At 40.3% G+C, this 25,543-nt stretch overlaps 1 protein-coding gene and 1 non-coding gene across 5 annotated transcripts in view; one reads left to right on the top strand and one right to left on the bottom strand.

Annotated features, from left to right (window-relative positions):
• Positions 1-25,543, top strand: part of TRPM6 (transient receptor potential cation channel subfamily M member 6) — a 151,624-nt gene that overhangs the window by 35,269 nt on the left and 90,812 nt on the right. For 2 of the 4 annotated variants that reach the window (XM_061132096.1, XM_061132093.1), the window contains exons 1-2: positions 3,264-3,343; positions 23,923-24,002. In XM_061132096.1, coding sequence (XP_060988079.1) covers positions 3,311-3,343; positions 23,923-24,002 — 113 coding nt within the window. In that variant the 5' untranslated portion in view covers positions 3,264-3,310. Of the gene's footprint in view, positions 1-3,263; positions 3,344-3,676; positions 3,909-23,922; positions 24,003-25,543 lie in introns of those variants that run through there. The other 2 variants (XM_061132094.1, XM_061132095.1) reach the window with 2 other exon arrangements.
• On the bottom strand, positions 8,339-8,418 carry LOC133049010 (small nucleolar RNA U2-19). Its single transcript, XR_009691175.1, has one exon. It is a non-coding gene; the product is annotated as a small nucleolar RNA U2-19 (small nucleolar RNA).

The following is a 25,543-nucleotide window of genomic DNA, read 5'->3' as shown; positions in this document are numbered from 1 at the left end:
CCAACCATGAATATTTTAATCTTTGTTTATGTGACAGGATAAGTGATTCATTTTCATAGCAGAAAAACAAATTGGGAGCATACTCCCACAGAAGCACTGAATAAGAAAAACATTTATTCAGTAGGCATAAGAAAATATATTGCTACCTTTCAAAAGGAAATTTGATTTGTAGCTGTTTAGGAGAATAAATGGATGGAATTCAAACTTAGCACCTTTGGTTTGAATGGGAACGTTTGAAAACAGAAACAGTCACATAAGAATGAATTGAAGGTCTGGATTTTATCTTTCCTCACTGGAAGCATGTGCTATTCTGTGCTTCGGTCGTGTCTGACTTTTTGTGACCCTATGGACTATAGCCTGCCAAGTCCTCTGCCCATGGGATTCTCCTGGCAAGAATACTGGAGTGGGTTGCCATGCCCTCCTCCCGGGGATCTTCCTGACTCAGGGATTGAACCTGTGTCTCTAAAGTCTTCCCTCGTAGCTCAATCAGTAAAAGAGTCTGCCTGCAATGCAGGAGACCTGGTTTGATTCTTGGGTCAGGAAGATCCTCTGGAGAAGAAAATGGCAACCCACTCCGGTATTCTTGCCTGGAGAATCCCATGGACAGAGGAGCCTGGCAGGGTACAGTCTATGGGGTTGCAAGAGTCGGACATGAATGAACTACTAAGCACATTCTAAAGTCTCCGGCATTGGCAGCTGGGCTCTTTACCACTGGCACTACCTGGGAAGCCCCCACCTTTCTTTAAATTAATAACCCATACCTTTAAACTTCTCCCACTGTGAAATGCTCTCTAGATTTATCATCATTTCCATTACCCACTTCAGAATGCTACTGCATTTATTTTGTTTCTTTTATGCTTCTGAAAGGAAAGTAGTGGTGGCTCCCCAAAGTGAAAACCATGAACAGGAGATACACTATGATTCATTGGGTAAGAGTTTCTCATGGTGCTCTTTCTTCTTGGTGCAAAGAGTTATTTATCCAAATAAAGGAAAATGAACCAAATCCAAGCTTGTAAAATTTTCTTTAGGAGAAGAATGCATATTTTAGAACCTACTTCTTGGTAGTCCCCAATAACTGGGACTCATTAAGATTTTCACATATAGGGAATTCCCTGGTGGTCCAGTGGTTAGAATTCTGTGCTTTCATTTCAAGGAGCACCAGTTCAATCCCTGGTCAGAGAACTAAGACCTCACAAGCTGCGCAACATGGCCAAAACCAAACAAAAACATTTTTACATATAAAAAAAGTGTTGTCATACTCATTTTTCTCTGTTGAAAAATCAGCTGTTTCCCTTCATTTTGAAATCACTAGGTTGACTTTAAAAGTTAATGCCTTAAAGCCATGTGAGATCAGGGATAAAACATTTACAATGTTCAGGGTAAAAACAGAGCTCTGATAAAGAAGAAAACAAAGGAGAAAAGAAAGGGAAGAGGAAGAAAAGGATTAGGAAAGGACAACAAATGAGAAAATAAAGCTGTGTATGTTGATGAGTGTCACCAGTGGTGACCCAGGTACTGTTTCACTTTTAATTGTTCCTCCTCCCTACAAACCCAAGCTCCTTGAGGACTGGACAATGTCTTATTCATCTTTGTTTTCCCAGCACCCAGCAGGATGTCTGACAAGCAGTCTGTGTTCAGGAAATATTTGTTGGCTTGAATTAAACCACCCTAAACTACTAATGAACACCCTAAAGTTTAAATTTCATTGCTCTCCACTAGGCAAAGGTATACTTGTGGCCAGGAGATTTTTTTTTAGACAAGTTTTAAGTTGAGTGAGCTGCTTGTGAAAGATACAGATTCCTGGGCCCCACCCCAGAAATTATTGTATAGATGGTTTAGGTGGCCTGGGTGGGGCCTGGGAATCTGCACTTTTAACAAATGCCTCAGTTGTTTCTGTTACAGCTTGGAGACCAAAGGCACCTTGTACTAGCACATCAGATGTTTTAAGCCCTAAAATTGTCCTGATATTTTAGACTCTGCCTTGAGGCTTGATCTGAAAAGAATATGTGACTATCCTGATATGTAAATTTACCAAAGAGCTTAAACTAGATGTTAATTACAGTGCACCAAAGCTCTTAAGAATCTTGAGTTCCAAAAGTTTAGTTTTCTTGTGGGTCTGCAGATATTTGAGAGCTCCCAGTCTCTAGTGCTGAGACAGACCTAACAGAGGAGATGTGTGGAGAAATACCAACCAAGAGGTGCTTACATGCCCTAGGGGGGCTCCTGAATCCGTTAACTGCTCACATTAAAATTTTGAGGGAACTGGGTCAAGGAGAGAGAGTAAATGTGCTAATAGAAAAACAACAACAAAATGTTAATATGCAAATAAGATGTTCAAGTTTTCTAACAAAGAAAAATTAAAACCACATTGAGAAATGAGAGAAGGGACTTCCATCGGCAGTCTGGCAGTTAAGACTTTGCTCTTCCATGGCAGGGAGTGCAGGTTCATCCCTGGGTGGGGGAATTAAGATCGCATATAAACATGGCAACCCACTCCAGTATTCCTGCCTGGAGAATCATCCCATGGACAGAGGAGCCTGGCCGGCTACAGTCCATAGGGTCACATGACTGAAGCGACTTAGTAAGCGTGTATGCATGCTGCCTGGTGGGGTCAACAAGAAGGAAAAAAAGAAGAAAAAAATGAGTGAAAAAAAAAAGTGTCTGCAAATGTGAGCTCACTGGGCAGAAATTCAGAATGGACTAATTTGAAGTCAGTTAAGGATGAATAGCTACCATTGTTAACTACACTTGTAATAAGTGAGCCTCATCCCTGCCAGCATACTGGGATTCACCCACAGTAACTGACAGCAGCCTTAAAAAGCCTGCCTAACCAGGGGAACCCACCGAAAATACAGAAATCACAAAGCTTTTGATTGTATCTTCTGGATTTCAGAATAGCCTCTGAGGAAAGGGGTTTATTCACCATCGTTTCCACTGTGTAGATAAACAAACAAACCCAGGCCCAGAGGGGTCACCTAACACCCAACAACTCCCAGATAGTAAAAGACTGCTTGTTAGGTTACCCCCCGCCCCCGCGTCCTCCCAACACCTGACTGAACAAGACCAACACAATTAAATATACAATTAGATATATCTGTGATGATGATGAAAATCTCATCTGACCCTCCCTATACTCCTTGATCCAGGTAAGGTCGGAATCACCTTTCTACATTGGAGGTAACTGAGGCCAAAAGGTATTGTGACAAATCTATAGGACTGTAAAAGGCAGCGTGTGGAGGTGGAGCTCAGATCTGACTCCACAAGTCAGAAGCTCAGATAAGGCTTTGGTAGCGGGGCCGGCAAGTCCAGGATGAACGCTCCTTCCGCGGCGGAGCGCTTACAGGTAAGCCGGGTGCCGGTCGGCGGGGCTGACTTCGGCGACTTCACCAGATTTGAGCCCAGGGCCCTGGGTGCTTTGTAGGTGGGGCCGGCCATGCTTATTTAAGTAGAATCTAGAATAGATGGGACTTACGAAATATCTGCTCTCAAGTCCTCTGGTCTCCACCCGGAGCCGATTATCACATTTGAGGGTTCACTACCGTAGGACACTTAAGTGCACGCCCCACAGCCCGGGTTCCGGGAGCTGGAATGGGGCCAGCGCGGAGGTGGTATCAGAGCGGAAACCTAACGGGGCTGGGGGTCCGCTTAGGGCTGTGGGGAACCCGTCCCGGGAGAGGAGGCATTTCTCTGGTTCCTCTCCGGGCGGGCGGCGGAGGAGACCGGACGTGGCGTGAGCCGGTCCCCGGGAGGAGAGAAGGCTCGGTTCGGAGCGGAGAGGCACGTCTGGGCGGCGCAGACCTGGAGAAGCCGGGCGTCGCGGCTCCGGGAGGCGGCGGGAGAGGTGCCCAGGCCCCTGCCTGCACCCTTACGGGTCCCCGAGTCCCGGAGCGATGAGAGTGCAGGTCAAGGTAAACACCGCCGCCCAAACACCCGCCCGGGGTCCCCTCCCGGGGCTCCGCTCCATCCTCTACCTCCCACCGCCGGAGCTTGCGGCGAGAGTAGCGCGCTGGCTCCTCCCGACTCCCATCCGAAGTGCGATGGGAAGTTTTTGGTTTTTTTTTTTTTTTGGTTGGGGGTGGGGAGAGGGAGGGCGCCCCCGGCTGCTGGGGAGCCTTGAAGGAGCTTGGGGAATTGGGGACAGGAGTGGAGACCCTGGTCGTGCCTTGGTCTCTTGTAAGGCGGCCAGACCTCGAACTGGCTATCACCTACCTGTTTTGTCTGGGCTGGCACACGTGTGAAATAGTATGGTTTTATTGTGCACGTTTTATTCTTGCATTTCGGCATAGTTTGGTTTTTGGTAGCGCATCCTCGCTTCACCAGTAGCTACGATATTGAACAAGTTACTGAACCTCTGTACTTTGGCTTCCCCATCTGGAAAATGGGATGAGGATTGTAATTTGAACATTAAATGAAATGCTATATATGAAATCACATTTCGAATAACATTGATTGGATTACAGAAGTTTGACTGTTATTATTTCACCCAGACAATAATCTTGTAAGAGCTAAACATCACCACCCACCCACTCCCTCCACACTGGTTTATAGGTGAGGAAAATGAAGTTGAGGGAGGAGAATAGTTAGGATTGGAGCCCAGGGTAGTGGTTTAAAACACTGAGTATGGATATCTTGCACAGGATTTTGAGCATTCGTTCCTTAGGGAGAAGGTGGTTCATTTTTAACTACCAAAGTGGGGACTGATTCTTGAATTTCTTTTTTCCCTGTATAAAAATTTTGGTGTTTTGTTTTTCATTTGCTTTGGATTCTTCCATGACTGATAAAGCATTGGATATTCTGGCTTGACTGACACCTGGGTTGGCTGTAAGAATCTGTTTCTTAGGTATTCCACCCCACCCCACCCCCCACCCCCCTGCGACCCCCTCCCCCCCGTTAGGTATGATTTTCTGATGTGGGTCTCTCAGTTGTGATTTTTCTCTTTTTTACTCCTTGGTTTGATTGAAGTTGTATATACACATAGTTCAGAAACAAATAATTCCATAAGGTTCATTACTAAAAACAGCAGAACTTATGTCATTTTTTTCTTTTCAGAAAGAGCAGTCATGGTCATCTCTTTTAGCTAGTTGGTACTTATTCATGTCTAAATAATGCTTGTATTACTCCTTGATTTTTCAGGTTTAGTCTTTATGCACTGTCTTTCCAGAATGGAATATGAGTATTTAGCTTTCTTCTAAGTTCCTGCACCTATCACTAACATCTTTTCTCTTCCATCTATCTTCAGAATATAGTTAACTCATATATATATGTATACATACATATATATGTATGTATATATATTTAGGTCAATATTTAGTTCAATCAACATTACTATATGCCTTCCTATCCACTATATTGAGAACTGGATTATGTACTACATGGTTACTTTCCTTTTCTTACTATTGTTTCCCCCTAGAATTGTTTTTCTGTGTGTGTTTGCAGAATTTTCTGTAGAATTTCCACTAATTTAACTACACATTCTTTGCCAGTTGTCTAAATCCTCTCCCAAGATCTTTCACTGCAGTGGCTATTTCAATCAGTTTTATCTCGTGGAATACTGCTTTGTGGCCCGCTTTGCCTGTCCACAATGGTGGTCCTTGGTGTTGGGTGCACAGCTGTTAACTTCTCTCTTTACCATCCTTTTGGAGATTCCCTTTGAGTCTCTCTGATGTTGGATCCTATTTCTTGTATCCCATGTCGTTGTCTTTCTTATTTCCCATTATTTTGATGGAGCACATTCTCCAGTAGGTCTCTGAGAAAGGTTACATGTAAACTGAATCAATGTATTCCTTTTTTTTTTTTAATATTTTTTTTTGATGTGGATCATTTTTAAGGTCTTTATTGAATTGGCTACAATATTGTGTCTTTTATTTTTTGGTAGCAAGGCATGCGGGAACTTAGTTCCCTTACCAGGGATTGAACACACACTTCCCTGAACTTGGAAGGTGAATCTTAACCAGGGACCACCAGGGAAGTCCCTGAATCAGTGTATTCTTGTGACTTATTATCCTTCCACATTTTTTTTTCTTACCAAAGTTTCACTAATAATATAAAAATATGTTCTTTTGGTAAATAATTCAAACCCTACAAATAGAAATTCAAACAGAAAGTTTCCTTTCTGTCTTTGCTCCTCATCTCTCTTAAACCCAGAAGTAACCAAACCATTGGATTTGAAGCATATTATTTCAGTACATTATTGTTATATATTACTATATACAATATATTGTTTTGATTTGTGCATTTGTTTTTATATAAAGGAAATTATACTGATTATTGATACGCAACCTGATTCCTTTAAAAGTAGTTCTTGGACTATTTTTCCATGTCAGTACAAACTGATGCTTTCCTGGCTAATATATTCAGATGAATTGGATTCAAAATCAAGCATATAACATTTTCTGCACAATTACTCTTCTAGTTTCACTCAGCCAATAAGTAATTACTGAGTGCTGACTATATGCCAAATCCTGTTCCAGAACCTGGGAATATACAGTTAAGAAAACCTTTATTTTTGACGTAGGCAGGGATGGTGAGATGGTTCTAGATGTTGGAATTGAGTGCAGCTGCAGCTTTAATGAGCTTGTTTTTCCTCTCCTTGGGTACACACATCATTCAATCACGTCTGTCTGTCTTTCTCCATAGAAAACAACCATTACAAATTGGACTCCATAACTTCTGTGCCACCAGCGCAACAGAACCATACCTCTGAGATACAGAAATGGATATTCTGAATAGATAAACACGATATACACATACAATGGAATATTATTCAGCCTTAAAAAAGAAGGAATTCTTGTACCATGCTACATCATGGATGAACCTTGAGGACATTATGCTAGATGCAATGCTCAGTCACGAAAAGACAAATATTGAATGATTCTGTTTAAATGAGATGTCTAAAGTAGTCCAGTGCACAGAAAGAAAAAGTAGAATGATGGTTGCTAGAGCCTGGAAGACTGGGAAATGAGAAGTTGTGTAATGGGAATAAAGTTTAATTTTTGCAGGATGAAAACATCCTAGAGTTTGGTTGCACAAGTTTAAATAGAGTTAATAATACTAAACTGCAGACTATAAAATGGCTAAGATGGTAAATTCTAAATTATGTGTATTTTACCACCATTTTTTTAAAAATAAGAAAAAAAAGTTCACACAAGCTCTGTAGTGGGGTTTGTCCTCTACTTTGTAATTTTCATTTTATTTTTCACAGCGCTGGGTCTCCATTGCTTTTCTCTCATTGCAGAGATCGGGGACTACTCTCTGGTTGTGGTGCGTGGGTTTTCATTGCACTGGCTTCTTTTGTTGCGGAGCACAGGCTCTAGTGCATGTGGACTTCAGTGGCTGTGGCTCCCGAGTTCTAGAGCACAGGCTCCATAGTTGTGCTCAGGCTCTGTTGCTCCATGGCATGTGGCATTTTCCCAGACCAGGGATTGAAACTGTGCCTCCTGCATTGACAGGCCAGTTCTTTACCACTGAGCCACCAGGGAAGCCCTGTCCTATACTTTGAATTCATGATCGAACCTGTTTTTAGCTAGGTTCAGCTTTTGCATGGAATCATGGCTTTTTTAGGGGTTGGGGTAACAATGGACTTCCCTGGAAACTCTTCTTGGCACCATAACCTTTAGCATGTCCCTTTGTTGGTGGTAGCCCAGTGCTATTTTTCATTTTTTTTTTCCACGAGTTTTGGCATTTCCATATCTCTGGGGAAAAGGTCCCTAAGTTGTTTATGGCACAGATAAACTTTGAGACTATCTCAGAATTACACAATTGAGAGAAGTGAGAAGTGGTCATTTTGTTTGCCTTAAAAATTTCATTCTTTTCCTGGTTTTGTAAGCACGTGCCTCTCTGTGAGAGCCTTCTGGTCTGTTTTGACTGGAGAAGATGACTTTTACTGCTTGCATGGCACAGACAGGTGCCTTCCCTGGCCCTAGTTCTCCTGCAGTTTCCCAGCTGGCATTTATTTTCCAGCCCTGGCCTGATGTGGAATGATCCTCTGCCATTTGCTGGCTCTGGATCTTGACGCCCACCCACATCAGATAAGAGTCAGGTATCCAGGGGTTTCAGATGTGCTGTGTGTTTTGATTGGAGAGATCAGCCTGGTGAACTGGGTTCTTCTTCTTCTTCTTCTTCTTTTTTTTTTTTTCTATTTCCCTGAGCTCAGATCAAGTGTAGTTATGAGGGTCTGTAGTAAAACCTTGTCATCATTGCTCAGAACTGATCAGCCTTTCATACATGCACACCCCCAGCCCACTCTCACTTATCCATCAGTGAATCCTCAGTTATTCACTGTCACCTTTACACACACACACACACACACACACACCTTATTTTAAATTATTCTCTTGCTTTTCAGAACTACTGAGATCATACGTCAGGTGGACTCAGAGGTCTTCTGGTGCTCAGATTTGGCTATTTTCATCATTAATCCTCTTCAGTTAGAGCAGATCTCAGAGAATGGGTTGTTCTTTATTCTCCCACCTCACCCTAAACTATGTGTGGGCATCATATAGAATTTTCTTCCCAGGCAAACTCAAAGCTCAGTGGGGTAAATGACTATAAACAAGTGACATTCTCTCCTCACTTTACCTACTGTGGACTTGGAGCTTCTTGTAAATAGTTTTTTGTTTTTTCAATTATGTGCTTTATTTTTAAAAAGTAATTTTATGTATTTATTTATTTTTGCCTATTCTGGGTCTCTGTTGCTGCCCAGGCTTTTCTCTAGTTGCAGAGAGCTGAAACTACTCTCTTGCTGCAGAACCTGGGCTCTGGGGTGTGTGGGCCTCAGCAGTTGTGGCATATGGGCTGTGTAGTCCTGGTTCCCAGGCTCTAGAGCACAGGCTCCATAGTTGTGGTGCACAGGCTTAGCTGCTTCACGACACGTGGGAACTTCCTGGACCAGTGATGGAACCTGTGTCTCCTGCATTAGCAGGCAGATTCTTTACCACTGAGCCACTAAAAGTGAAAGTGAAAGTATCAGTTGCTCAGTCGTGTCCAGCTCTTTGTGGCCCCATGGACTGTAGCCCTCCAGGCTACCGAGCCACTGTTGCTGCTGCTGCTAAGTCGCTTCAGTCGTGTCCGACTCTGTGCAACCCCATAGACGGCAGCCCACCAGGCTTCCCCGTCCCTGGGATTCTCCAGGCAAGGACACTGGAGTGGGTTGCCATTTCCTTCTCCAATGCATGAAAGTGAAAAGTGAAAGTGAAGTTGCCCAGTCGTGTCCAACTCCTAGTGACCTCGTGGACTGCAGCCTACAAGGCTCCTCCATCCATGGGATTTTCCAGGCAAGAGTACTGGAGTGGGTTGCCATTGCCTTCTCCGACTGAGCCACTAGGGAAGCCCAAATAGTCATTTTTGACATCAGCAAACCACCTGTCCCAGGGGTGGAACCATTTTTATCTGTCAGGAACTTGTGCTTTCTATAGCAGGAGTGCTGGTAACCTTGGAGAAAACATACTCTTGGGATTATTTCCTTGTCCTGAGAGTTTAACATTCTTTTTTTATCTTCCTTGGGCTATGGGATAGGAGGACAGCTCAGGTTGCCCACACAAACCAAAGGAATTTAGGTCCAGGCAAAATTTGTGTGTGATTAGAAGATCATAGAGCCTGAAAATCATATGCCATTTTGGAATGTCTAGCAAGTTCTTTCCTTTCTCACTGATTTCTCTCACTTGTTGCTGAAAAAAAGAATAGGATATGGTAATTGTAGATGTTCTAGAAATATCAGGGAGGCCAGAAGAGTAATGAAAGTAACCAAGAGTCAGAAAAAGTAGTTTCACTGCTGACTGCACATTCTCCTGGCCTCAGGCAAGTTAGGTCAGTTTTCTTATCTGTAAAGCAAATGGCCACTGTTTGCTGGCTGCTTCTTTCTAAAGGCTGTGAATGTGCTTGGAGTTAGAGATTCCTTTGACAATCTGATGAAAGCTAGAGATAAGTGACTCAAAAACTCACACTGGAAACCTGACCTGCTGGGCACACAGGCTTACTGGGCAATTTAAACTCTGTCTAAAAATGACTGCCCACCCTTGGCCTTAACAGACTATTGCCAAATTAGGATGCAACCTAGTATTACCAGATTCTGTTTTTTGCTTGCTTGTTTGTTTAAACTTTGCTCCTTGTTAAGGAAAATGCAGATGTATAGATTTTTTGTTGAACATGAAACCTCTGGGTTTTTACATTTTTCTAGTTGCTTCAAAGATTTTTGAAAACACTTTATGGGCTGAACAAAGCGTATTCATGGCTTGCTTTCTTCCTATGGATAGAAACATATCTGTATTTTGTTTTCCACTATGGTTAAACCCAAATTATTTATGGGTTTATTTGGGGGCTTTTCTGTCTTTCTGCCTGTGCCACTTCCTCCTTAAAATTTTTTTAGTGGATTTATTGAGATATATTCACATATCATATAACTCACACATTTAAATTATATAATTTAATGAGTTTTTTTTTGTCTTCACAGAGTTGTGCATCCATCACCACAGTCAATTTTAGAACATACCCACCATCCCTCATCCTCCTTAGCTGTCCCTCCAACTCCATCAGCCACAGGCAACCACTGGTGTACTTTCTTTCTCTATGGATTTGCCTATTCTGGGCATTTTATATAAATAGACTCATACAATGTATATGCCTTTGTGACTGATTCCTTTCCCTTTGCATAACATTTTCATGGTTCATCCATGTTGTAGCATGTAACGGTACTTCTTTGTATTACTGAATAATGTTTCATTGTGTGGATATATCATGTTTTATTTGTCCACTCATCCCTTGATGGATATTTTTGTTGTTTTTGCTTTTTTTTTTTTTTTTGTCTCTACTGCTATGAACATTTGCGTACAGGGTTTTGTGTGGACATTTGCTTTCATTTCTCTTGGGTAGATACTTAGAAATGGACTAGCGGGATCATATGGTAATTCTGTGTTTAGCCATTTGAGAGACCTCCAGACTTTTCCACAGCGCCTGTACTGCATTCCATGCCCACCAGTGATCTATGAGAGTTCCAATTTCTCCCCATCCTTGCCAATACTTTGTATTGTCTGAATTTTTGATTATAGCCATCTTAGTAGGTGTGAAGAGGTATCTCACTGTGATTTAGATTTGCATTTAAATGACTAATGATGTGGAAAATCTTCCTGTGTTCCCTGGTCAGTTGTATATCTTCTGTGGAGAACAGCATATTCAGACCCTTGTGCAGCACTTATTTTCAATAGAGCTCTTGAGATTTTCTCTTGAGAAATGCATGTATTCATATCCATGCAAAAGTTGTTACACAATTTCTAGGGGTTTATGACCCTCTTGATATCTCTCTCTGGGTCTAAGGATACCCACAGAGGTTGGGGTATGAAGCAGAGAATTTTCTGGGCACTTCATGTGCTTTATGTCACTCTTATATCTGCTAAGGACCTTATGGGATTTGTGTGAGGATCAGATCTTCAGGAAGTGATTTGGAAACCCCAAATCATTGTTCAGCTTCAGGGGTTGGTACACGTGCAAGTTCTGAGGGTAAATGATGGTGAAATTAAGTCATTAAAGGTGTGGACTTGAATCTGACTGCCCATATTTGAATCCTGGTGTCATTTTTATGAACTATTGTGTTCTTGGGAAAATTACTCAACCTCTCTGACTCAGTGTCCTCATTTGTAAAATGGAGATAATAACTGAAACTACTTCCCACATGTTCTGGGGCAAAGTTAATATAAACAAAGTGTTTTGCCTTGTGCAAGTGGGTACATAGAGAGTGCTGAATAAATTGTTACCTTGCTACTGTGGACTAAATGTTTGTGCCCCCCCCAAGTTCATTTATTGAAGCTCCAATCTACAATGTGATGGTATTTGGAGGTGGAACCTTTGGGAAATAATTAAGTCTTCAGAGTAAAGCGCTCTTGTGCCCTTACAAGAGACACAAAAGATTTGAATGCTTTCTCTGCCATGTGGAATTATAGTAAGCAGGTGGCTGTTATAAACAAGAAGAGAGTTCCCACCAGAACCCAACCATGAGGGCACCCCGATCTTGGACTTCCAGGCTATAGAATGTTGAGAAATAAGTATTTGTCGTGTGAGCCATCCAGCCTATGGTGTTCTGTTACAGTAACCCAACTAAGATACCTGCTATTTATATTATCTTAGGGCTTTCCAGGTGGCATTAGTTGTAAAGAACCTGCATAGCAATGCAGGAGATCATAGAGACTCGGGTTCAATCCCTGGGTTGGGAAGATTCCCTGGAGGAGGAAATGGCAACCCACTCTCATATTCTTGCCTGGGAGATCCCATGGAAAGAGGAGTCTGGTGAGCTACAGTCCATAGGGTCGCAAGAGTGGGTGGGACATGACTGAAGCGACTTAGCACGTAAGCGTATAGAACAGGATGGGCTTCCAAGGAGGCTCAGTGGTAAAGAATTCATCTGCCAATGCAGGAGACCCAGGTTCCATCCCTGGGTTGGGATGATCCTCTGGAGAAGGAAAGGGCAACCCTCTCTAGTATTCTCGCCTGGGAAACTCGGGAGGAGTTCCCAGAGGAGCCTGGCGAGCTGGAGCCTCAAAGGAGTCGGACATGACTTAGAGACCAAACAACAACAACATAGAATAGCACAGGTTATTAGCTTATAGTGGAGCAGGTTGGCCTTTGAATATGAGAACACCTTTCTTCTTCCTGGAGAAAATAGATATCTTCTGTTGATATTTTATTTCTTTTTATTTTTTTCTCTGTTGATATTTTAAAGAGCTAAGAGTTTTTTGTTTTTTGTTTTTTTCTATAAACTGAATCTTGTTATCTTAGGAAAGAGAATTTTCCTCCCAGAAGGATTTCAGTCCAGAGGGTACTTTACAGATCCTTGGCCTGGATCAGTTAATCCTGACTGACCTTTGTCACCTCTGTTAGTGTCTGTTTAAAGTGATTTAAAACAAACAAATAAAAACCAAACCCCCCAATTCTTGTCCTTATCTGGCCTAGAGAAACTCAGATTCCAAGTAGTCAGTATTGTTCTGTGATCAGGTCAAGTGTGTATATCTTGCTGGATTAAAACAAAGGGAGTCCAAAGTCTTAAGATTTAAACTCTTTATAGTATTAGCTAGAGTCTTTAGGGCAGTCTTTTCTTTTTTTGCTACACCACACAGCTTGTGGGATCTTAGTTCTGTGACCAGGAATTGAACGCAGGGCATAGCAGTGACAGTGTGGAGTCTTGACCACTGGACTGCCAGGGAATTCCCTGGGACAGTGTTAAGACAGACAAACTAGGAGGAAGTCAGTGACTTGGCAGAAGACTTTACAAATTGGATCTTTGTTCTTGGATGAGATAAAGAGGCAAACCTCTCAGGCTCATGTTTTGGTCTCTTGAGCTGTTAATAGCCACTACTTGCAAGAATAGCCACTATTTCCAAGAGAAACCACAGTTTGAGAAGCAGCTCTTTTAGTGGAGATGTTTCAGCTGGAAAGTGCATCTTGCTGGCTGGTGTTTGGGTTCAGCAAATACTGAGTGTGAAAAGCAGGGTGGTAGACGAAGGAATAGGAGCCGTTTACCCAGAAGGAGACATCTGAAGTCCTTCTCTGTGGGGTCTCCTTGATGTCAGAGTCCTTCATTTCAGTTTAACTGAAGGGACAAGCTCTGTAAGTTTCAGCCCAGGAGAGAGTTTCTAAGAATTACTGGAATCCCAATATGTTGTCAGTGTTGTTTTCTAACCCGCAAACAGTGATGTGTGTGTGTGTGTGTGTGTGTGTGTGTGTGTGTGTGTGTGTGTGTGTGTGTGTGTGTGTGTGTGTGTGTATGGTGGGTGGGTTTTGTTAAAGAAAAAATTTTCATGACATTTGTTAAAGAGAACAAGGAAGACCAGTCAAGAAAAAATGATTGCAATGGGAGTTTTCGGGAGGCAAGAGAGATAGGGCTTAACTCCAAATACAAGGGAAGTGGAGATTTATTGGCAAGGAGCAGGATACCGTCAGTGAATGGGAAGGGTTAAGAGGAAACATCAAGGCTGGGGGATTCTTACTAGACCACTCAACAGGAGTCTTGTGGAAGCTGGGCCAGAGTGGAGTGATCAGATACCAAGCGTGGGGGATTTTTGCTAAATTAACTCAGCTGGATTCTAAAAAATTGACTGAGTGAGCTAATGACAGAGCCCAACTTTGGGGCCTAGTTAGAAAGAGGATACAAGTCAGAAGTAGCCTGACTCAGGTTTGGTCAGGGAAGAGAGTCTTCCTCAGTGACTGAGGTAGGACAGTCTTCTGTTTAACACAATCACAAAACATGTGAGTGTTTGAGTGACACCTTCTTTAAAGGAGAAAGTTGCTTTTCTTTTGTTTAATCACGTTTTTAGAATTGTCTTTTTAGGTCATTTCAAGGTCTCTTCCTTATGAATAGAATATACTTCTTCTCATCTTAAAATAGCAGAAGAAATTAGATATAGAAGAAATGTCTTAATAGTCAATACCCAGTGGAAATGAAAACCTGTTGTGTAGTTTGGCTTTCAATGACTTAGAAAAAGGCATTGTGCAATAACTGTGTTCCCCTTTACTTCCTGAATTGCATTGAAAGTACAGTTAGTCTCTAAACAACAATATGGGAGCTTTGAAAATCAAATATAACAACCAGAAAGAGGAGTTGGGAACTTTTTTCCTAGCAAATGGTATTTCATATCTGCCAACCTTTGTTGCTTACAGAATTCTTGGTACCCCACTGACACTTCTGATTCTCAACTTCCTGGACCAACCTCATTCCATAAAAACATCTTTTTCCTCCTTGAATTTTAGGGGAATTGTTTGTTCTGGATGTGATTTTTTTCTGAGAAAAAGAAACAAACAACCAACCTGATTTGTACCCTACCCTACATCTTTCAGCTTAAATTCAGATAAAAATCTTAACAATTTCTATCTTTTAAGTTAAACATTTCAAAGATTTTTAAAACTAAGTTAAAAAATCCTAAAGATAAATGTAAAAATCTTACATTAAGATGTAAGATTTAGGGGACGTAATATTCTTAGTTGGTAAAGGGTGGAAGTCTCTTGGAAAAGAATATACCAAAATTGCATCCTGTGGAAACAAGTGTGTGATATCCTCAAAGGTGATCCTTGATTAAATATAATTAGGGGAACAATGGATAGTTTATTCCTTCTGGAGAGTCATATGAACAGAAAACGTTTTCCAACTGCTCATATGAGCAGAAAAGATTTTCTCCTTTCTTATCTGTTGTACTGGTGACATTTACACCATTTTCAAAATTACTTATTAAAAAAAGAGTTACTGGGGCTTGGCTAACATGTTCCATGAAAGAGTAAAGGTTTAGAGTCCAAGAACTAAGAGCAATCCAAGAACTATAACTAATGTTATAATTTTAACAATTATGACATTATGGTGGTGGTTGTGGTTTAGTTGCTAAGTCGTCCGAATCTTGGCGACCCCATGTACTGTAGCGTACCAAGCTCCTCTGTCCGTGGGATTTCCCAGGCTAGAACACTGGAGTGGGTTGCCTTTTTCTTCTCCAGGGCATCTTCCCAACCCAGGGGGTTGAACTCAGGTCTCCTGCATTGCAGGTGGATTCTTTACCACCTGAGCTAGCTATCACCTGCTACTGTAACATTACAGCAAATCTGTTTGTTTTTTTCCCCCCACTAAGTAGCAGTTATGCACACAGTTGTAAAATGTTTACCTAAAGTGATTGTAATTAATTTTTTAAATATAAGCAGAGTACCTATTTCTAAGTGTAGCTAAAGAAATGCTGAGGAAAATGTATAGCTGGATAGCTGGGCAGTTGGAAATTATTTTAACAATCCCTGGGGTGAATTCCCCAGGAAGAATAGGATTTATCCAGTTTTCTGATAGAGATTTCTTACAGACTAGAGAAGGAAACACATTTACCTTGCCCTTGCTCTCCACTTCCTTTCCTTTCATTATACCTTGCTCTGACTTGTCCACTTGCCTGAAATCTCCAATTACATGTCACACAGTCTAGTCCTCTGGGCACACATTTTTTTTTTTTTTTTTGGTTAGTGTATTAGGGACATCCCTGGAAAGTCATATGATAGTTTCTCCATAGGGTGAACAGTGAGATACTCTTGGTGTTCCCCATCTTTCTTTCTTCTTTTGTTTTTTTCAGCTGTGCCTCATGGCATGTGGGATCTTAGTTCCCTGACCAGGAATCAAATCTGTGCTCCCTGCACTGCAAGAGTGGAGTCTTAACCACTGGACTGCCAGGGAAGTCCCACCTGCATCAATTTGAAGTTTGTTGGATCCTCTACTGAGAGAGCATTTCCTGTGCTTTGTGGTTCACAGAAAAGATACTGTGCTATGCTGATGTATTGTAAAGAGCTAGTAATGAAAAGGGGCACTGTGATTCCACGTGTGTATCACCTGCCTTTCTGTCTGGTTAAGATGAGCAAAGGAGAATGCTGAGATTTGCAGCCATCACAGCCAAATGGAGATGTGGAGAGCATAGAGCATATTCTGAAAAGCATAGATAAGAGGGGCTGGAGCAGAATTACCAAGAAGGGAAAGTTTGCCACTCTACTGCTTGCCTGTGTCACAAGAAGAAGCATTTTCCTCAAGGCTGAGTCTTCCTCCTTGGCTATTAATATTATTTTGTTTCCTGCTCCTCACCCCCAGAGTCTCTAAAGTCATTTTTATTCTCTCTTCCGTCTTCACTCTTTTATCTACATACATGTTTCCAGCTTTCTTAACATAAAGTCAACCTCTCAACTTTGTCTGTTAAACACAGTGCAGAAGAGTGCTGCTGCTGCTAAGTCGCTCAGTCGTGTCCAACTCTGAGTGACCCCATGGACTGCAGCCCACCAGGCTCCTCCGTCCATGGAATTTTCCAGGCAAGAGTACTGGAGTGGGGTGCCATTGCCTTCTCCGCAAAAGAGTGCTAGTGGGTGTATTCCATAGAACCTGCTCCATTCTGTAGAGGCTGTCATTGTATCTGTCTCACAGTTGTGAATAGCATTTAACACATTTAGCACAGCCCTTGACATATATAAAAGTCTACATAAACATTGACTTTGCTTTATATTGTTGATCTAGTGGCTGTTTTCTTTCTTTCTTCCAAGGATATCTTACACTAGCTGCCTTCTCTGTTTTACAATCTACTTCCTGTTCTCTCTCAATCTGTGTGTTTGTCATGGACAACATAAATTGTCCTTCTTACTTTCTTTTCATTATTAAACACTTCTCAGTATCTCTTTGAAAGTAGCTACTTTTGTAATAATACAAAATTTAGAGAGAAAAATTTTCTCCCTTCTCAACTTCAGGTATCGTGTCACCCTGATTAATAACTCTGATTTTTATTCCCTGAACTTTATTCTATACCCTATGCTTCAGTTCAGTTCGGTTCAGTTGCTCAGTCATGTCCGACTCTTTGCGACCCCATGAATTGCAGCATGCCAGGCCTCCCTGTCCATCACCAACTCCCGGAGTTTACCCAAACTCATGCCCATCGAGTCGGTGATGCCATCCAGCCATCTCATCCTCTGTCATCCCCTTCTCCTCCTGCCCCCAAACCCTCCCAGCATCAGGGTCTTTTCCAGTGAGTCAACTCTTCACATGAGGTGGCCAGAGTACTGGAGTTTCAGCTTCAGCATCAGTCCTTCCAATGAACACCCAGGGCTGATCTCCTTTAGGATGGATTGGTTGTATTTCCTTGCAGTCCAAGGGACTCTCAAGAGTCTTCTCCAACATGGTCAGATGTTCCCAAAGGTTCCTGGCTCTTTTATCTTCTCTGTTTTCTCCTCCTCAGTGACTTTGTGGCTCTTGTTGTACCTTAACATTGGTGTCTTGTGAATTCTTCTCCAGGCCTAAGTCTCTACATTTCTAACCACCATTGAACTTCATCAGTCACCTTTCAAAACCTTTGTCATCTTTTGGGGGCTTCCCTGGAAGTTCCATGGTTAAGACTCCAAGCTTCCAATTCAAGGCATGTAAGTTTGATCCCTGGTTGAGGAACTTAAGATCCTACATGATGTGCAGGGAAAAAAAATCTTTGTCATCTTTCAAGGGCTTTCTTAAGTTTTGTGACCTTGAAGCCTCCCCCAAATACTGGCAGACAGAAGGGATTTCTGCTTCCAAGGAGTCCCACAGCCTGCCCTTGTGCCATACTTGGTATTAATATCTATCAGTAAACATAGGTTCTTCTCTTTTGATGTTAGTCTCTGGGGCCCAATTTTATTTATTATTTTTATTAGAATTATATAATATGCCCATCAAAGTATTTTGAATGAATGAATGAATAAAACTATTATTCTTATTAGTATCAATGGAGGAGTAGGTAGACTGACAGAACATATACTGCCTGTGAGTTCTGGGGGGCTTATGCCTGGTACTTAGCAGTGACGTCTTTGGGAGGATCCATGTGGTAGGTACTAAAGTCAGATGTAAAAGTAAAAATAAATGCAGTCAAATGTATCCTTCAAAAACCTCCTACATTGCTCAGAAAGAGAAGTATGTGAAGATTTGATCTCTAACTGCTTTTTTCTCTATGTTGGAATTTTCTTCAGCTGAACACCAGATTAAGTAGGTGATGTTGAAATACTGCAGTGCACTCACTGAGATGAGATGGGCAGACTAAGATGTGCGTGTGGGACCTGAGCCCAGCCAGGAAATGGCAGATCCTGTCTCATTCATACTGAACCCTAGTGCCTATGTCTGGTCACTTTTAGGCAGTGATTTTTCAAATGTGGTACCCCTGGGGACTACTCGGGATCTTTGAGACCCTTTCAGAGTTCCTCAAAGTCAAAATTATTTTTCTACTGGTACATTTTCCTTTTTCACTCATTCTATCATAAGCATACAGTGGAGTTTTCCAGATGTTACATGACAAATCCATGATATCTAAAATGTTTAATAAAATACTATTCCTTTTTCCAACTCCATGTCCCTGTCGGGTCAATTCTTTTTATGTACATCAACCAAAACCACTTTGTAACAGATTGAATGCAGAAGCGGATATAAGAATCCTGCTGTTTTAAGCCACACAAAAATGCAATGCTTTTCTCATAAACCTTTTAAAAAATACTTTTCATGAAAAATATATTATTTATTTTAACATGTACTAGGTTGATTATAATTATTGATTTTTTAAATGAATTGATGGGGAGATACTTTAAAGAGTCCCAGTTTTAATTTCTAATATGTAAATATTGGTAGCTATATTCCACAAGTAAAAATTCTGTGAAGGTCCTTGGTAAATTTAATGAATATGGAGTTCTAACTCCCCAAACTTTGAGAGCTGCTTCTTGTGGTCATGCTGTACTTCTGAATGTGGAATGGCATTGAAATTGCCCACACCTAAACATTTTATATCTTTTCTCTCACCCTTCTTTTTCTAGTCCTCCCTCATTCTTTTATTTTCCACCTAAAAAAAATTGAAATATAGTTAATTTATAATGTGTTAGTTTCAAGTATACAGCAAAATGATTCAGTTATACATGCATATATATGTATGTGTTCTTTTTCAGATTCTTTTTCATTATAGATTATCATAAGATATTGAATATAGTTTTCTGTGCTATACAGTAGATCCTTGTTATTTACTTATTTTATATATAATAGTGTGTAATATGTTAACTCCAAACTCCTGATTTATCTCTCTCCATCTCCCCTCCCCCCGCATTACCCACCTTGATAGCCATAAGTTTGTTGTCTGTGTCTGTTAGTCTATTTATGTTTTGTAAATAAATTCATTTGTATCATTTTTTTAGATTCCCCATATAAGTGATATCATATAACATTTGTCTTTCTCTGACTTACTTCACTCTATGATAAGCCCTCTCTTACTCTTTTAGCAAAGATTTTGAATTAAATATGTGGTATGTGTGGTATTTAAATATGTTAAATATATGGTACATATCTGCATGGAATTGGAAGCAGCAGTGTTCTTTCTGCCCTGTTACACTTGAAAGTGAAACAAGTAATCTTCACTGTATATATGCCTTACTATGGATAACATAAATGCCATTGCCTTTAGCCTGTAATTCCTAGTAAAGGCTTTATTGTCTCAGAGGATGGTGGGTTTTCTAAAAGTCAATTATTTGAGTATAGCTCTGCTAATAGTAAAGCTTCACTCCAAGAAACTTCTAGACTATGTTCACTTAGGTGTAGTACTAGTAAAGTTTTGGATAATTTAAGAAGATATTTCTAACATAAATAAAGACCATCTGTGTACCTGAATAACAAATTTGTGAATGCTTTGCTGAGTGGAAATTGGAGATTGAATGTATCTAACTTGAAAGCCTTCTTAGAGTGGTTCTACAGCAAATAGGCCCCGCATTCAGTTAAACTCTGTATTTCACTATCCAGGGATAGTTGTAAAGAACACTCATAAAGGAAGCCTCCTATTTCCTTCTTCCTACTTATCAAAATGATTTCACATGATCTGCAGTTATAAACATCTTGTTTGCAAGTTTAGTTCCCTGAGGATAAGGCTGAGCATGTGTGAGAGCGGAGGAAAGGATGTCTTCTCATTGCCATTTGAAATTGTGTTTTTGGACTAACATAAAGGAGCTTTCACCACTTTGGGCTGTGGAGGGATGTATGACATTTTAACATGAACGTTTTATGATATACTCTACTAAGTAGGTCACTGTTGACTTCTGATTCCCCATTAGACTCTGTGGAGGATTCATAAATGTTTTACTCATATACTCATGAGTTTATATAAATCTAAATAGTCATTCTGAAGTTCTAAATGCTTTTGCTCAGTAAGGCAGTATGTGAAAATGTCAGTAAAATTACTCACCCAATAGGGAGAAGTGGCATTTTAGGGAACTGGGAGTTATTTAGTTGATACTCTATTAAAGATGTTACCATTAAAAAAAAAGAAGAAAAATAAAAAGAAATCATTACTATCAAAATAGTGCTTACCTTTGACTACCCAAAGAGAAGAAAACCTGTAAGGTTACTTTGTGTTCATGAAGAAGTACTCCTTAATGCTGCCTTCTGGAAAGATTATTTACTGGAAAACCAGTGAGGTTAACTTGTGGCAGTGTGGTGAACCAGATCCTCAGTTTTGGGTTATTTTAGATTTGGATGCCCTTTACCTAAGACTCTTAATCTCAGATCAAGTGAGTCCCATGAGGTATCCCTCCGATTATGGACAAAACACCGTGGGAGACCCTGAGCTGAGTCTCCTAGTAGATGGGCTGGCTTTGCATTGATGCATTTCCCCAGCCAACACATCCATCTGCCTGGCACTCAATTTGAATGTGTGATTGCTCCAAGGCGAGGGCTGTGTAAAGAAAATAAAAAATGTCAGTCTGGAATGTGAAAATGTTTTCTGTATTTGATCCATTCTGGTGCTTCCCTGCATGGTGTAGATTCCATGATAAATAAACTAATGCCTATCTTGAAGTAGACTGTAATAATGTTGAGAAGAAAACAACTAAGTAGGTATGAGTAAGTGTTGTATGTATAAAAACATAGATACAAAATAAAGTAGTCAGTTTTACCTGGAAAATGTATGTTTTAAATGTTTAATTTTTTTTTAAGTATGAAAAAGTTAAAAAAAAAAATTACTTGTTAAGCTGTGTGCCCTTCAGCCCCTAATCACACAGTCTCCTGGATATTAAAAAAGAAAAATCCATGAACATTTAGAAGAATTTTTTTTTTTTAAATCAAGAAATGCCTCTAAGACTATTCCTTCTCAGAGATTCCCCTGAGAAAGAATCTGTTATCCGGAAACCGTAAAAAGCCCTAGTGTAGAAATACTTTCAGTGACATCAGGAATTAATTCATGTATAGCTACCATTAGAGAATTAGTCTTAGACATTTCTTTGCTGTTCACCACCCTCACCCTAGTCCTGGGCATGTAAAATCTGATTATATATATTTGGGTGAGGCAAACTTTGTGCCAACACAGCCTAAGACTGGCACTATTTTCCTTCTTTTCCATCTGCCTTTCCCTTCCCTAAATAACGCCCACGATGAAAACACAACCTCACTGCCCCAGTATATAAAAAATACCCAGTCTATAAAGACTGCCACGGTTGCTGCAGAAATGGCACATTCTCTGCTGTCAACAACAACGTGCTGCTCCAAGTGGCAAACACATGTCGATTATTTGCCCTGAATAGATTTGGGCTATTAAATCAGAACCAAGAGACATATGGCTTCTAATAGTACCCTGTTGAACTGAACATGGGGGGACCTCTTCCACAGGTGCTGAAGTGTATATTGCAAAGGCTACCATTATGACAAAAAAATAAAGTTCTAATTTGAGAATTATTTTGAAACACTTGCAAATTAAGCCTGCTTTTCTTTTCCTGTAGTTTTGAGATAAGATATGGGAGTTGCAGGAGGAAGGTTTCCATGTTCTTGTTAGGGCACAGGTTTCCTGTTTACATCCTTGGAGAGAAAATTGTATACATGAATTCTTGAAGTTCTGTTTTAAGTGTGTTCCTTTTGTTGCTCATTCTGTAATCACTGGGTTGGGCCCTGGGGCAACAGCAATGACTGGCTTGGGGCCTGTTAGGAACTGGAGTCTGGTGGGGAAAAATGGACCCATAAAAATCATTCTTTGTAATATGAGAGGTCCCAGGAGGGAGACTTGGAGCTCACCGAAGTATTTTTCTATGAAAAAAATACACCAATGTTAAGTTCCCATGCTACCAACCAAAAAGCTAATTTTTACCTCTGATATTACCAATAATAATAACTAAGCTTTATTGAGCCTTAATAGGTCCCAAGGAGAAATCTAAGCTTTTAATTCCTTTCAATAGCCCATTAAGGTATTACTATTATTATCTCCATTTTTAATAGATGAGCAAACAGGTATGAAGAAAGTAGTTTGCCCAGATAGTTCTACTGGTTGGCTGTCTAGCCTTTTAAAAGAAGGGAATATTTGAGCATAGCTTGCTTAATTTATACACATAGGCCCCTAAATTAAGTTCTCTTTTTGGAGCTATTTCTAATAGTTAATTGTTACACAGGAGGTTTAGCTATATCAATTTGTTATCCATTTCCTTCTTTTTATTCTGAGTTTCTTCAGAATAAGAACTTTATTTGCCATAGGATTCCCAGCATGCCACATGGAGGCCTATTCTAAAATGTTTGTTGAATGAATTCAGATATTTTGAAATTTAGCCAATAACTTACTATGCTTATACAATGTGTAGCAAATTCTCCCTTAAAGAAAGCGGTAAACTGAGGCAAGCTTGAATGACCAGAAATTGAGTTCATTTGGGAATAGCAGAGGGATTGCAGTTTGGGAAATGGAGGCTGTCACAAGCTACAGGTGAATCTGTTGAGGGTTTGGGACAGGGAGCGCAAAGAACGCGGCATCCAGACAGAGTCCAAGCAGTAAATTCGTTGTCTTGAGGATGGGAGAGACTGTTGGTGGGTGGTTATTGGTCAGGAAGTAAGTCTCATTTCCTGTGAATTGGGCGTTTATCCTGTGAATCAGGAAATCAGTTTTTCAGTTAAGGTCCCTTCTGAGGGCGCATGTGCAGTATTCCCCATTACGTATCCTCCAGATGAGTTTTAGATGGAACTCCTTTCATAGAATCTTGCTGAGATTACAGCCCTCCTCTGACATTCTTTCCAGCTTCCTGTCAAATCTTAGCCAAAGTGGGACTTTGTAAGTGAGATTTTTGAAGTTTGAGAGCTTCATATTCACTCTATAGGGTTACGGTGCAAGATTTAAAAGTGACTTTTGGAAGAATTAAGAGAATGCTTCAGCTATATCTTTACTTCCTTGGTAGAGTTTTATGCATTTAGGGATCTTACATTTAAATAAGGTTATGAATCAATTAACTTTGGGAATATTTTTGGCATTCAAATTATTTCTGTCTATATTGTCTGTAATAGAAGCCAATGAATGCTTAGTTTGTTTGGGGTTGGTCTTGGCATTTTAATTAGTGTGTATTATAATTAAACATATCTTGCCTACCTGGCCTACTGTGGTTATACTGAGTTCTCATTTCATTAGGCTACAAAAATAATGACATTTTTCTATTCAGTCCCAGAAATCTTGGATTGAAGGAGTGTTCAACAAGAGAGAGTGTAACAAAATCATACCCAGCTCTAAAGACCCTCACAGGTATAATTTTTAATTACATTTTTCTTTTTGAACCTGTAGTACTTGGGAGACTGCTTATTAAAATTTAGAGCTATGACTTTACCTTGGCAGAGCCACTGTTGATATTGTGGTAAATTTTACTCTTGCTTTATCTTTGATACAGTTGTTTGTCTAGTGGGAGGATAGATACCAGAAAAGTATCTAGTACTACATCTATTCCACTTGGGTTTGGATAAGAAATTTATAACTTTTGAGTATTGGGTATTTCAACACAGTGTGAATTCCTTATCCCCAGGTGTCTATGGAATATAGTAGCTGGGATATTTAAGGATTCCATGCTCAGATTATAGAAACAGTTAATTTTTTCCTCCTGCAGGCTTTTTCCTTGAGCAGATAATGGGCAGCAGAATGAAATGACCTGAGTTTGACCACTCCGAGTTCTTGACAATCCTTTGAAAACTCTACTTGTAGAACAAAGTTCAAAACAGTAGCCAGTGAAAGACAGGAAGACAGGGCTGTGGAAAATTCCCCAGGGTAATGGATCCATGAAATTAAGGTTGGGTAGCATTACTCTTAGGGGAAAGAGTTAAAAGGAAAGGAAAATAGGAGATCAGTGTTTTAATTAGGGGGACCATTCTACTTTTAGATTCTGTTGGGCAATTAGCCTTGTATTCATTTGAAGTTTAGAAATCACAGCTGTTATGTTCATGAAAGATAGCTGTTATGTTCATGAAATTCTAGTTCTTTGGGGATGATGGCTAAAATAGTGTGTTAAATATTTACTAGTCCCACCCTCTTTGAATTACCTGTGGCCTATAAGCCCTGTGATTGGAAATCCTTATTTTACCTGCTTATGAAACGTTTACAGAATAAAAAGTCAGGGTAACCTTGTTTTTTCCCTTCATCTTTTATGATATTTTGTAGTATGATGATGGCTGCAGTGGAAGGCACATTGAGTTCAGGTGACTCCCACTGCTCTGTAAATGGAAAATCATCTTCACAGTCACTTTGAACTTCATGAAATGTGGTAAACTGTAGGTCATTAGCCCACAGACTCAAGAAGAACATCAGTGATCATAATTCCATGAATGGTCAAAGATGTACTACTTTTTATTGGAAGAAGGCAGTCTCTCTTTTTCTGTGATTGTTAAAAAAAAAGGTTAATGGATGATTATGGCTGTTTCTCCTATGCCAGCCTTTTTCTTAGACTAGTAAAATTCTAAAAACTGTAGCCTTCATGGAGTTTTCTTCCTCACAGTGTACAGCGAAACAGTGGTGGTTCGTTATTTTAAACTTAGATAAAAGTTGATCTTCTTTTTGTACCTCCTAATAAGAAACAAACCTGATGGACTTGATTACAGTGCCTTTTTTTTCCCCCCTCATTTTGAACTTGTTGAGGAAAAAAAAATTCTAAAAGGCTGGAACATTCATTTCTGAATAATTTAGAATGACTGATTTTATGAACACTACCTTTTATTCCATTATTTTAACTAGATTTCTTTTCTAGTTAAAACTTCTTCAGGGACTTCCCTGGTGGTCCAGTGGTTAAGAATCTACCTTGC

The sequence above is a fragment of the Dama dama genome, chromosome 29 (genome assembly GCF_033118175.1).
Source record: "Dama dama isolate Ldn47 chromosome 29, ASM3311817v1, whole genome shotgun sequence".
NCBI lineage: Eukaryota > Metazoa > Chordata > Mammalia > Artiodactyla > Cervidae > Dama > Dama dama.
Note: the sequence above shows the minus strand (reverse complement) of the source record. Positions and strands in the feature narration are given on the sequence as shown.